General features: G+C 43.0%; 1 protein-coding gene across 1 annotated transcript in view; it reads right to left on the bottom strand.

Annotated features, from left to right (window-relative positions):
• Positions 1–14,281, bottom strand: part of LOC132825764 (hemicentin-1-like) — a 436,368-nt gene that overhangs the window by 300,495 nt on the left and 121,592 nt on the right. The window contains exon 13 of the mRNA XM_060841228.1: positions 11,420–11,561. Within this exon, the coding sequence (XP_060697211.1) occupies positions 11,420–11,561 (142 nt within the window). The remainder of the gene's footprint in view (positions 1–11,419; positions 11,562–14,281) is intronic.

The raw sequence follows: 14,281 nt of genomic DNA, 5'->3' as shown, positions 1-14,281 counted from the left end.
GCCCCACTGGGATAGATGGTTGCTGATGAGACAGGCAGATCTTGCAGTCACCTCAGAATAGACTGGTTAGCTTTGTTTTAAATGGAACTGGACAAAGATTCCACCAGATACATCTTATCCCTCATGGGAGCTTTGGTGGCATGAAGGGTCATTTTTCTGCCTCCCCTCCTTTTTGTAGAACATGGAATTTTGGTTTCCAAAGGCCTCTTGGACTGTCACAGCAAGGATACCTCTGAGTAGCTGGTAGCCATCTCACCACCAGCTGAAAAGTGCCAGTGGCTCTGTAAACACAGTGGCACAGCCAACCAACCTTGGGTGTATTGTTCAGCCTATTATAAAACAACTTAGCAGATGTTCAGTTTGAACTCTGCATATCTACACGGCAAGGTTGGATAAATTTTCAGTTTGACCTAATATTTGTTTAAAAATTACATTCATAGCAAGTATGGAGGGACAACTGTTAAAAATAAAAACAACTTATAGAATGGAGAAGTCTGATTAGTGTGCTCATTCTGATATTAAGATACCAGTAGTCAGATTCACAGCCAAGAGTAGCAGCCAGTTGCAATTTCTCTCAAGTTTGAACACATCCACGTTATTATTGCAGAAGAAGTAATTATTTTCAGATGTTATCCTTGCCAGGAACTCTGGGCAATGGCGCAATTTTGTTAAGAGCAGCATGTTAGTAAAGCTTTTCCTCAGGATCATAAATAATTTCCTGTTGTCCCTTCGATTTGTATTTTTTAATGTTGGTTTTACAAATTAGCCAGCTTTATTTTATCAATGTGAGTATCTTTTTTTACTGGCCAAATATTCTGTCAGTGTTCTAAATTATTTATTATTATTGGCCAACTTTCTTGATTCAGACTAGTTATTGTTGGCCATTTGTACATGTCGATGTGAATTTTGTAACACATTTTAATTATTAGTTTTAGTTCCTCTTTGTCCAGTTATAGAATTGGCTTGTCAGAAGTTTGAAGAGAAACAAATTATTTTTTTAAACAGCTCACTGGCTCATTGACTTCTTTTCACCCATCCACTGATATCTCCACACACGGAGCAATATCTGTGTTACGAGCAAAGACTACATACACATAGATATGTAACATGCATAGGTGATGCAACACTTGATCTTCTAATCCTGCATAGCACAAAGCCTTATTACTTGTGTCAGTGCTGTATCCCATTTTAACTCAAAGGTTAGTTAAATTTTCAGATTATTTCATGCTAATCCCTTTGAAGCTAATTCCCAAAAAGTACACATGACACTCTAGGTTCCCCTGTTCCTGAATATTTTTATTTAGGTACACAGGAGTGAGAGTGGGACACAGTAAATAGGAGTGTGAGTAGGCCATATAACCCATCAAGCCTACTCCACTTTTCAACTCAAGGCAAGTTTGCCACCCTAACACAATCTCATTTGATTCTGTCAGTGTCCTTGTCTCATGAGCTTCATCTTAAAAATATTCAACAGCTGAATATCAGGAACCTCTGTGGTGGAGAATTCTAAAGACTCACAACCCTCAAATGAAGAAATATTTCCTCATTTCAGTCTTTTATGGCCAAACCCTTCTCCTGAGATCATGCCTCCTATTTTCAGGCTTGCAAGCTTCTGGGATGCCTTCTGGAGAAGGTGGGACCTGTACAAGAAGGATGGGTTGCATCTGAACTGGAAGGGGACCAATGTCCTGAGTGGAAGGTTTGCTCGAGTAGTTTGAGAGGGTTTAAACTATTATGGCAGGGGGGTGGGAACCTGAGCTGTATACTGGAGGTGAGAGTTGATGCAGATGAGGCAATAGCAAGAGGTAGACTAGCTAGAGGGAAGGATTTTCCTGGGAAGGAACCAAGGGATCAGTTAAAGTGTGTTTGCTTTCATGCAAGGAGTATCAGAAATAAAAGTGATGAACTTAGAGCATGGATCAGTACCTGGTGCTATGATGTTGTGGCCATAACAGAGACATGGGCTTCTCAGGGGCAGGAATGGTTGCTGGATGTTCCAGGGTTTAGAGCATTTAAAAAGAATAGAGAGGGGGAAAAAGAGGTGGGGGTGTAGCACTACTAATCAGAGAGGGTATCACAGCTACAGAAGCTTCCATTGTCGAGGAAGATCTGCCTACCGAGTCAGTATGGGTGGAAATTAGGAACAGCAAGGGAGCAGTCACCTCGTTAGGGGTTTACTACAGGCCACCTAATGGCAGCAGGGAGATTGAAGAAAGCATAGGTCGGCAGATTTTGGAAAAGTGTGGATGTAGTAGGGTTGTTGTAATGGGTGATTTTAACTTTCCCAATATTGATTGGAACCTCCTTCGAGCAGAAGATTTGAATGGAGCTGTTTTTGTAAGGTGTGTTCAGGAGGGTTTCCTAACTCAGTACGTTGACAGGCCGACGAGGGGAGAGGCCATTCTGGACTTGGAAACGAGCCGGGGCAGGTATCAGATCTTGTGGTGGGAGAGCATTTTGGAGATAGTGACCACAACTACCTCACATTCTACATAGCTATGGAGAAGGAGAGGATTAGGCAAAATGGAAGGATATTTAATTGGGGAAGAGGAAACTATGATGCGATTAGACATGATTTAGGAAGCATGGATTGGGAGCAATTTTCCATGGTAAAGGCACTATAGACATGTGGAGACTGTTTAAGGAACAGTTATTGCAAGTGATGAATAAATATGTCCCTCTGAGACAGGCAAGAAGTGGTAAGATAAAGAAACCTTTGATGACGAGAGCGGTGGAGATTTTCGTCAAAAGGAAAAAGGTAGCTTACATAAGGTGGAGGAAGCTAGGGTCAAGCTCAGCTCTAGAGGATTACAGGCAGGCGAGGAAGGAGCTCAAAAATGGTCTGAGGAGAGCCAGGAGGGGACACGAGAAATGTTTGGCAGAACGGATTAGGGAGAACACAAAGTCATTTTACACTTGTGTGAAGAATAAGAGAATGGTCAAAGAAAGAGTAGGGCCGATCAGGGATAGCATAGGGAATTTGTGTGTGGAGTCTGAGGAGGTAGGGGAAGCCCTAAATTAGTTCTTTGCTTCTGTCTTTATGAAAGAAACAAACTTTGTAGTGAATGAAACCTTTGAAGAACAGGTGTGCTTGCTGGAATGGATAGAGATAGAGGAAGCTGATGTGCTGAAAATTTTGTCAAACATTAAGATTGACAAGTCGCCAGGCCCAGACCAGATTTGTCCTCGGCTGCTTTGGGAAACGAGAAATGCAATTGCTTCGCCATTTGCGAAGATCTTTGCATCCTTGCTCTCCACTGGAGTTGTACCTGAGGACTGGAGAGAGGCAAATATAATTCCTCTCTTCAAGAAAGGAAATAGGGAAATCCCTGTAATTACAGACCAGTAAGTCTCACGTCTGTCGTCTGCAAGGTGTTAGGAAGGATTCTGAGGGATAGAATTTATGACCATCTGGAAGAGCATGGCTTGATTAAATGCAGTCAACACGGCTTTGTGAGGGGCAGGTCATGCCTCACAAACCTTATCGAGTTGAGTATGTGACTAGAAAAATTGATGAGAGTCAAGCTGTGGATGTGGTGTATATGGACTTCAGCAAGGCATTTGATAAGGTTCCCCATAGTAGGCTCATTCAGAAGGTCAGGAGGAATGGATACAGGGGAACTTAGCTGCCTGGATACAGAATTGGCTGGCCAACAGAAGACAGTGAGTGGTAGTAGAAGGAAAATATTCTGCTTGGAAGTCTGTGGTGAGTGGCGTTCCACAGGGCTCTGTCCTTGGGCCTCTACTGTTTGTAATTTTTGTTAATGACTTGGATGAGGGGATTGAAGGATGGGCCAGCAGGTTTGCAGATGACACAAAGGTTGGAGCTGTCGTTGACAGTATAGAGGGCTGTTGTAGGCTGCAGCGGGACATTGACAGGATGCAGAGATGGGCTGAGAGGTGGCAGATGGAGTTCAACCTGGATAAATGCGAGGTGATGCATTTTGGAAGATCGAATTTGAAAGCTGAGTACAGGATTAAGGATAGGATTCTTGGCAGTGTGGAGGAACAGAGGGATCTTGGTGTGCAGGTACATAGATCCCTTAAAATGGCCATCCAAGTGGACAGGGTTGTTAAGAAAGCATATGGTGTTTTGGCTTTCATTAACAGGGGGATTGAGTTTAAGAATCATGAGATTTTGTTGCAGCTCTATAAAACTTTGGAATACTGTGTCCAGTTCTGATCGCCCTATTATAGGAAAGATGTGGATGCTTTGGAGAGGGTTCAGAAGAGGTTTACCAGGATGCTGCCTGGCCTGGAGGACTTATCTTATGAAGAGAGGTTGACTGAGCTCGGACTTTTATCATTGGAGAAAAGGAGGAGGAGAGGGGACCTAATTGAGGTACAGAAGATAATGAGAGGCATAGATACAGTCGATAGCCAGGGACTATTTCCCAGGGCAGAAATGACTAACATGAGGGGTCATAGTTTTAAGCTGGTTGGAGGAAAGTATAGAGGGGATGTCAGAGGCGGGTTCTTGACACAGAGAATTGTGAGAGCATGGAATGCGTTGCCAGCAGCAATTGTGGAAGCAAGGTCACTGGGGACATTTAAGAGACTGCTGGACATGCATATGGTCACAGAAATTTGAGGGTGCATACAGGAGGATCAGTGGTCGGCACAACATTGTGGGCTGAAGGGCCTGTTCTGTGCTGTACTGTTCTATGTTCTAGACACAATCTACTAAATGTCTACACATAGGTCAGCACTCTCATCCCAGGAACCAAATTATTGAAACTTTTTGAAGCCCTTCTATGACATGTAAGCTTCTCCTTGTTCTTACAACCAAAATATACCACTTCACACATTAAATGTCATCTGCCATGTGTACTGCAGACTTGGGGCAAATAATCTTTCGAAAAGAGTCACATCACTAACATTCAGAACCAATCTGCCAAAAATATCACCAGGTGCTGCAATTAGATTCAGTAACACTTAGTAAGTGTGTGATGTTTACAAAAAACTAGCAAATGCTACCAATAAGCCCAATTTAGAGATGAGTTTTGAGCAAGTGAAATGATCTTAAACCTATCGGTTGTACAACATCCTGGAGTGGATCATAATAGTGTTTGTGAATAATACCAGCAAAGCATACAAAGCAGTCCCCTTCACCAACAACAAACAGGCTGTTCCATACCTGAAACCCAGGTCTCATTCCAACTGGGTACTTATGGCAGCTGACCAGTTTTAGGCCACAGGAATGTCAGTTTCTTGGGACAGTGATAGGGGAGGAGTAAATTAGCAAGGATAAGCAGGGTTAAGGGATTAAGGCAGTAGCAAGAAAGGTATAGAGTGAAGGAGCCTGGAGCAGCACAAGGTCATCCCTGCTCTCCTGGGACACCAATAATAATTTATGGCTTGTCTTTTCATAACCTTCCTAGCTTTATCCCCTGTGAAAAATGCACAACGTGATCAATTCTAACCACAATTTTTTTTTAACGTGTACATAAGAAATGCTGTTACTGATGCTCCTATTGCCTTTGAAAAGGTGGTGGTGACCAACTTTCTTGATTGTTGCAGTCTATCTTGCGCAGGTGAAGGTAGAGAGTCCCAGAATTTAGATCTAGCAAGAGTGAAGGAGTGACAAGATTGTATTAAGTCAGGATGGTGCTGACTTAAAGACTAAACTTGAAGGCGGTGGTGTTCTCATGCATCTGCTGCCCTGTCCTTCCAGATGGTAGAGGTTGTAGGTTTGAAAGGCTTGAACAAGACTTGGAAAGTTTTGCAATGCATCTTATAGATGGAATACATTACTGTCAGTGTGTCAGTTACACAGGGAGGAAATCATTAATGCGGTGGAAAGATAGATTGCCAATCAAGCAGGCTGGTTTGTCCTGGATGTTCTTAAGTTTTTTGACTGTCATTTGAACTGCATTTAGCCAAGGATGTGGAAATTATCCCATCACACCTGTAACTTGTGCCTTGCTGGCGGTAGTTAAGACTTTTAGAGAATTTCCAACCTTAGACCTACATTTGTAGCCATTGTATTTATATGACTGATCCAATTCAGTTTCTGGTTAATGGTCACCTACAGAGGATGTTGACATTTCAGCATTCTGCATGGTACGACAGCAGTGGTGGGAAGAATCTCTCTTGTTGAAGATGGCCATTGCTTGTACATCATTGGACTCCAATTTTCATGTTGAAATTGCCTATCACTAAAAATGCTGAAAAATGTGTTGCTGGAAAAGCGCAGCAAGTCAGGCAGCATCCGAGGAGCAGGAGAATCGACGTTTCGGGCATAAACCCTTCTTCAGAAAGCCATTCATTGATCATAGACCAGCCATTCCTGAAGAAGGGCTTATGCCCGAAACGTCGATTCTCCTGCTCCTTGGATGCTGCCTGACCTGCTGCGCTTTTCCAGCAATACATTTTTCAGCTCTGATCTCCAGCATCTGCAGTCACTAAAAATGGACAGATACTTTGACTGCCCAAGACTGGTCCCTATGGAAGTAGCTTTAATAGATGGGCTGGAAAGTGGAATTAAGATAGCAGAACAGATATGATTTTATTAAATAGCTGACATGGCTTGAGGGACTGCAGGACTGACTCCAGATCCAGTTCCTAAATGTACCAATCCCATTTTAACCCATCATTAATAATCTGATGGTACTGATATTGGAAAGTCAGTATCAACTCTACAGAATGCAGAAAACACTGGGTAACTCCTTTGTCAATGCTGGTTCATTATTGCAGACTTTAAAAAAACAACTGTCTTGCATTCCAGAACCACCTATAAGCAAAATTCAATACTTAGATTTAGGGTGTAGGTTTGCTCGCTGAGCTGTAGGTTTGATATCCAGATGTTTCATTACCTGGCTAGGTAACATCATCATTGGCGACCTCCAAGTGAAGCGAAGCTGTTGTCTCCTGCTTTCTATTTATATCTTTCTCCAGGATGGGGTTCCTGGGTTTGTGGTGATGTCATTTCCTGTTCATTTTCTGAGGGGTTGATAGATGGCATCTAGATCTATGCGTTTGTTTCTGGTGTTGTGGTTGGAATGCCAGGCCTCTAGGAATTCTCTGGCATGTCTTTGCTTAGCCTGTCCCAGGATAGATGTGTTGTCCCAGTCAAAATGGTGGGTTTTTTCCTCCGTGTGTAGGGCTATGAGGGAGAGAGGGTCGTGTCTTTTTGCGGCTAACACTAACACTCTCAAACAAAAACTTTCAAACTTAAAAGACCCAGTACAACCCATGAACAAAACCAACGTCATCTATAAAATTCCATGCAAGGACTACCACAAACACTACGTAGGACAAACAGGAAGAAAGTTAGCCACCAAGATACATGAACACCAACTAACCACTAAAAGGCACGACCCCCTCTCCCTCATAGCCCTACACACGGATGAAAAAAAACCACCATTTTGACTGGGACAACACATCTATCCTGGAACAGGTTAAGCAAAGACATGCCAGAGAATTCCTAGAGGCCTGGCACTCCAACCACAACGCCATAAACAAATACATAGATACCATTTATCAACCCCTCAGAAAATAAACAGGAAATGACATCACCACAAACCACAGGAACCCCATCCAGGCCAACCATATAAATAGAAAGCAGGAGACAACAGCTTCGTTTCACTTGGAGGTCACCACTGATGATGTTACCTAGCCAGATAATGAAACGTCTGGATATCAAACCTACAGCTCAGCGAGCAAACCTACACCCTAAACCTCAACCTGAGCTACAAACCTTCACAATCCTTGCAAAAATACTTAGATTCATAGAGATATACAGCACAGAAATAGACCCTTTGGTCCAACTCATTTATGCCGAACAGATATCTGAAATTAATCTAGTCTCATTTGCCAGCACTTGACCCATAACCCCTCTAAACCTTTCCTATACCATCCAGATTCCTTTTAAATCTTGTAATTGTATCAGCCTCCACCACTTCCTCTGACAGCTCATTCCATACACACACCACCCTGTATGAAAAAGTTGCCCTTAGGTCCCTTTTAAATCTTTTCCCTCTCACCATAAACCTATGCCCACTACTTCTGGACTCCCCCACCCCACAGAAAAGACCTTGTCTATTTACTCTATCAATGTCACTCATGATTTTAAAAACCTCTATAAACCCATGTGAAACCTTGAAGATGCCTCAGGGTAAAAACATGCTCACCCTACCAAAATGTCAATGGCATCCACAATGAAGGATGGCAGTTTACAAACCACTGTGAACCAAAATCAACATTGCAAGTTTTCACCGAAGGACCTGTCATTTATAAATAATTTTTCACATCCTTGGAACATTCTAGAATATCTCATAACCAACAAGTTACTCAAGTATATTCACAACTGCTGTTGTGGTAGTACAGGTTAGCACTGTTGGCTGTATAACTGGCTTGCAATGCAGTACGGGTTAACACAGTTGACTGTATAGCTGGCTTGCAATGAAAAGCAATGCCAACAGTGAGGGTTCAATTCCTGCACCAGTTGAGGTTACTATGAGGGATTTTCCTTCTCAACCTCTCCCAACGCTTGAGGCATAGTGGCTCCCAGGTTAATCACCCCTAATCAGGTTTCTCATTAGAGTGAACAGCCTTATCATCCTTTGGGACTGTGGTAACTTTACTCTTACTTTATTAGGTAACACAGCAAAGTATTTATGCACATTCAGGTTCATAAACAGTAAATTAATCTAACTCAAGTTCCAAGTAATGTGAACAGCAAGTACAGAAACTCAAAAATTGAATTCATTAACGATGATTTAAAGTAAATGGCAAAAGGCAACATGAAAGAAAATATTTTTACATAACATGTGATTAGGATCTGGAATGCACTGTCTGAGAGTGTGGTGCAAGCAGGCTCAATTGTGGCTTTCAAAGCAAAGTGAATAATTATGAGTGGAAAAAAAAACTGGAGGCCTACAGAGAAATGTAAAGGTGCGCATCTAATTGAGTTACTTTAGCAAACAGTACAATGTAACTCTTCCTAGTCAAGATGAAGTTTAATTTAGATGCGAGATGCTGCATTTTTGAAAGACAAATCAGGGCAGGATGTATTCACTTCATGGTAATGTCCTGGGGAGTGTTGCTGAACAAAGAGACCGTGGAGTTCATACTTCCTTGAAAGTGGAGACACAGACAGGTAGGATAGTGAAGAGGCATTTGGTATGCTTTCCTCTATTGGTCAAAGCATTGAGGATAGCATTTGGGAGATCATGTTGCGGCTGTACAGGACATTGAGTGCAATTCTGATCTCCCTGCTTTAGGAAGAATGTTGTGAAACTTGAAAGGGTGAAGCAAAGATCTACAAAGATGTTGCCAGAGTTGGAGGGTTTGAGCTATTGGGAGAGGCTGAATAGGATGGGGCTGTTTTCCTTGGAGCAATGGAAGCTGAGGTGTGACGTTAGAGGTTTATAAAAGCATTAGGGACATGTGTGGGTGAGTAGACAAGGTCTTTTCCCTGGGGTTGGGGAGTCCAGAACTAGAGGGCATAGGTTTAGGGTGAGAGGGGAAAGATATAAAAGGGACCTAAGGGGCAACATTTTCACACAGAGGGTGGTACGTGTATGGAATGAGCTGCCAGACGAAGTGGTGGAGGCTGGTACAATTTACAAGATTTAAAAGGAATCTGGATGGGTATATGAATACATAAGAACATTAGAACGAGGAGCAGGAAGTAGGCCATCTGCCCCTTCGAGCCTGCTCTGCCATTCGATAAGATCATGGCTGATCTTTTCATGGTCTCAGCTCCACTTACCCGTGCTCTCACTGTATCCCTTAATTCCTTTATTGTTCAAAAAAAATTGATCTTAGCTTTAAAAACGTTGACTGAAGTAGTGTCAACTACTTCACTTGGCAGGGAATTCCACAGATGTATAACCCTCTCGGTGAAGACGTACTTTCTCAATTCAGTCCTAAATCTGCTCCCCTAAGTTTGAGGCTATGCCGTCTTGTCCTCATTTCACCTGCCAATGAAAACATCCTCGCTACTGCTATCTTATCTATTCCCCTCAAATTTATGTTTTTATGAGATCTCCCCCCCCCCCCCTCACCATTCTTCTAAATTCTAATGAATATAATCCCAGTGTACACAATCTTTCCTCATAGGCCAACCACTTCAACTCTGGAATCAACCGTCTGAAACACTTCTGTACCCCTCCAGCGCCAATACATCCTTTCTCAAGTAAGGAGATCAAAACTGTACACAATACCCCGACATGGCCTCACCAGCACCTTGTAAAGCTGTAACATAACCTCTCTGCTTTTAAACTCAAACCCTTTAGTAATGAAGGACAAAATTCCATTTGCCTCCCTTATTACCTGTTGTACCTGCAGACCGACCCTCTGCAATTCATGCACAAGGACATCCAGGTCCCCCTGTATAGCAGCGTGCTGCAACTTTTTACCATTCAAGTAATAGTCCTTTTTACTGCGACTCCTACCAAAACAGATGACTTCACATTTATTAACACTGTATTCCATCAGCCAGACCTTTGCTCACTCACTTAAAGTATCCATGTTCCTCTGCAAAGTTTCACAGTCCTCTGCACACTTTGCTCTAACATTCATCTTAGTGCCATCTGCAAACTTTGACACACTATACGTGGTCCCTAACTCAAAATCATCTATGTAAAATGTGAATAATTGCAGTCCCAACACTGAACCCTGAGGCAGTTACCACTAGTTACTGATTCCCAACCAGAATAGCACTCATTTATCTCCACTCCTTACTTCGTGTTAGTCAACCAATCTTCTATCTGTGCTAATACTTTACCTGTAAAGTCATGCACCTTTACCTTATGCAGCAACCCCTTGCACAGCACCTTGTCAAAGGCCTTTTGAAAATCTAAGTACACCACATCTACTGGGTGCCCGTTGTCCACTTTACTCATAATGTCTTCATAGAATTCCAAAAGATTAGTTAAGCATGACCTACCCTTCATGAACCCATGCTGTGTCTGCCCAATGGATAATTTCTCTCTAGATGCCTTGCTATTTCTTCCTTGATAATAGACTCAAGCATCCTCCCCACTTGGGAAGCTAAATTAAGCTAAATTAAGCTAACCAGTCTATAATTCCCTATCTTTTGTCTACCTCCATTTTTAAATAGAATAGGGAGGGTTTAGAGGGATGTGTGCCAAATGCTGGCAAATGGGACTAGACTCATTAAGGATATCTGGTCGGCATGGATGAGTTGGACTGAAGGGTCTGTCTCCATGCTGTACATCTCTATGACTCTATATCAATTATTACACTTCTGCTGTTGATCACACCATCAGAGTCCAAGCCGTGAACGTTGGATCTCCCATTCAGGTCCAACACATTGGGGATGTTGTTTGGTAGCAGTTGTTGAGTTTAATCTATTAGTACACTCCTGTGAGAGGCACACAACCACAATATAATCTCCACCCACCCATGCATTAACAGCACAACAGTACTTTAATGAATAGTTGTTCATTACCTATCATTATTTGTTACAAGAGTATCCTTATGAATCCAGACAACTTCAGGATCAGGGTAACCAGTGACAGTGCAGTGTATTTGGACCTCCATTGCCCTCAGAAAGTTCTGTGAGCTGGGAATGACAGTAACATGTGGGGAATCTGCAAACAAACATGAAATGATTCTGAGGATTACGATGTTGTTTTATTCTGTAAAATAAAAGCATAAAATGCTGAAAAACACTCAACAGGTCAGGCAGCATCTGTGGAGAAAGGAAAAGAGTTAGCATTTCAGGTCTGTGGCCTGTCATTAGAAAACGTTACAACATTTAATGTTTGTATTTCAGATTTACAACACCTCCATGGTTTGGTTTTGTTTCCCATTCATTTCACCTTTGGTTAATTTCAGCAGTTCAATACCATGAGTCCAATGTGAAACGTTGCCCTATGTTCTAGGGAAAGGTATTGTGCCTCCTTGTGCCTTTGAGGATATTTAAACTAAGATGACATGAATGGTTGCTTAACATTACAGATGTTAACTTTTCAGTAAATTATGGCACAACTCAAGAAGTGAAAAAATATAAGAGCTGAAAGAACTGCGGATGCTGTAAATCAGAATCTCAAACAGAAATTATTGGAGAAGATCAGCAAGTCTGGCAGCATCTGTGAAGAGAAATCACAGATTTTGGATCCAGTGACTCTTCCTCAGAACTGATGGTAGCTGGGAAAATGTCTGTTTATATGCAGAACAGATTGGGGTTGGGGGAGGGAGTAAAGAGTAAACAATAGATGGGGATACTGCCCAAAGAGAGAAAAACTGTTGGACAGACAAAGGAGTGGTTGTCGATCTGGCTAGTAGGGTAAATAGCTGTTAATGGAGATTGTTAGTGGCCAACAATGGGTTGTGTGTACTAACAGATTACGTGATGAAAAGGCCTGATGTGTGGGGGCAGGGGCTAGGACAGAGAAGGGTTCAAGCCCTAAAGTTATGGAACTCAATATTGAGTCCAGAATTGCCAAGTAGAAAATGAAGTGTTGTTCTTCCAGTTTACACTGAGCTGAGCTGGAGCAAGCCTGAGACAGAGATACAGAGGAACCTCAATTATCCAGCATTCGATTATCTGAACAATGGATTATCTGGCAAGATTGCAAGTTCCCGAAGCTCGGCTAACCTATGTTATCTGTATTCGCTTATCCGAAATTCAATTATTTGAACGAAATACTGCCCACCTGTGTCCTTCAGATAATTGGGGCTCCTCTGTATTAGTCAGGGAACAGGATGGTGTGTTAAAGTGACAGACAACTGGAAGCTCAAGGTGATTTTGGCAGCAGAGCGTAGGTGTTCTGTGAAGTGGTCACCAGTCTATACTTAGTTTCCTCAATGTAGAACAGACCACATTATGAGCAGTGAATGCAGTAGACCAGATTGTGGGGATTGTGGATTGTGACCAGATAGAGCACTGCTCCACCAACAACATACGTATGGTCCCTTGGATGCTGAGGAGGAAGGATGTAAATGGACAAGTGTTACACCTTCTGTGATTGCAGGGGAAGGTGCCATGGGGCTGCATGGGGGCTGTTGGGAGTGAAGGAAGAATGGACCAGGGTGTCCTGGAGGGAACGGTCCATGTGGAAGGTGGTCAAGGGAGAAGAAGAATATGTGTTCATGGTGGTATCTCACTGCCAGTGGCAGAAATGGTGGGCGACACGGTGTCACAGCGGTTAGCACTGCTGCCTCAAAGCGCCAGAGACCCTAGTTCAATTCCCGCCTCAGGCGACTGACTGTGTGGAGTTTGCACGTTCTCCCCGTGTTTGCGTGGGTTTCCTCCGGGTGCTCCGGTTTCCTCCCACAGTCCAAAGATGTGCGGGTCAGGTGAATTGGCCATGCTAAATTGCCCGTAGTGTTAGATAAGGAGTAAATGTAGGGGTATGGGTGGGTTGCGCTTCAGCGGGTCGATGTGGACTTGTTGGGCCAAAGGGCCTGTTTCCACATTGTAAGTAATCTAATCAAATGATGGCTAATGATTTTCTGGATGTGAGTGCTGGTGGGATGGTAGCTAAGGACAAGAGGTACCCTATCACTGTTATGGGGGGGGAAGAAGGAAGTGAGGACTGAAGTGCAGGAGATGGGTTGGACCCGATTGAGGGCAGTGTCAACGATGGTGCTGAGACGTCTTTGGTTGAGGAAGAAGGTGGAAATTTTGGAGACTCCCTTGTCGAAGTTGGCTCCTCAGAACAAAAGAGTCTTTACAGAAAGCGAGGTGCGAGAATGTATAGTCTAGATAACTGTGGGAATCAGTGAGTTTATAGCAGATATTAGTGGCCAGTCTATCCTCAGAAATAGAAACAGAGATTTTGAGAAAGGGATGTGAGTCAGAGATAGACCAGGTGAAAGTGAAGGCAGGGTGGAAATTGGAAGCGAAATGATAAACCTTTCCAATTCTGGAAGAGTGAGGAAAGCAACACCAATAATATCATTGACATATTGTAGAAAGAGTCGTAGAAGGGGACTTGAATAGGACTGGAACAAGGAATGTTTCATATAGCCCACAGAGATACAGCATAACTAGGGCCAAGTACTCATGGCCACCTCGCTGACCTGAACAGAGGAGCTTCTTGTCAAAAGGAAGAAGACAGCTTACATAAGGTGGAGGAAGCAAGGATCTAGCATGGCTTTAGAGGAATACAGACTTGGTAGAAAGGAGCTCAGAAGTGGACTGAGGAGGGCCAGGAGGGGGCATGAAAAAGGCTTGGCAAGAAGAATTAGGAAGAACCCAAAGGCATTTTACTCATATGTGAGGAATAAGAGAATGATCAGGGAGAAGGTGGGGCCAATCAGGGATAGTGGAGGAAACTTGTGCGTGGAGTCTGAGCAGGTTGGG

This window comes from Hemiscyllium ocellatum, chromosome 21 (assembly GCF_020745735.1).
Source record: "Hemiscyllium ocellatum isolate sHemOce1 chromosome 21, sHemOce1.pat.X.cur, whole genome shotgun sequence".
Classification (NCBI taxonomy): domain Eukaryota; kingdom Metazoa; phylum Chordata; class Chondrichthyes; order Orectolobiformes; family Hemiscylliidae; genus Hemiscyllium; species Hemiscyllium ocellatum.
This window is presented reverse-complemented; position numbering and strand designations above follow the sequence as displayed.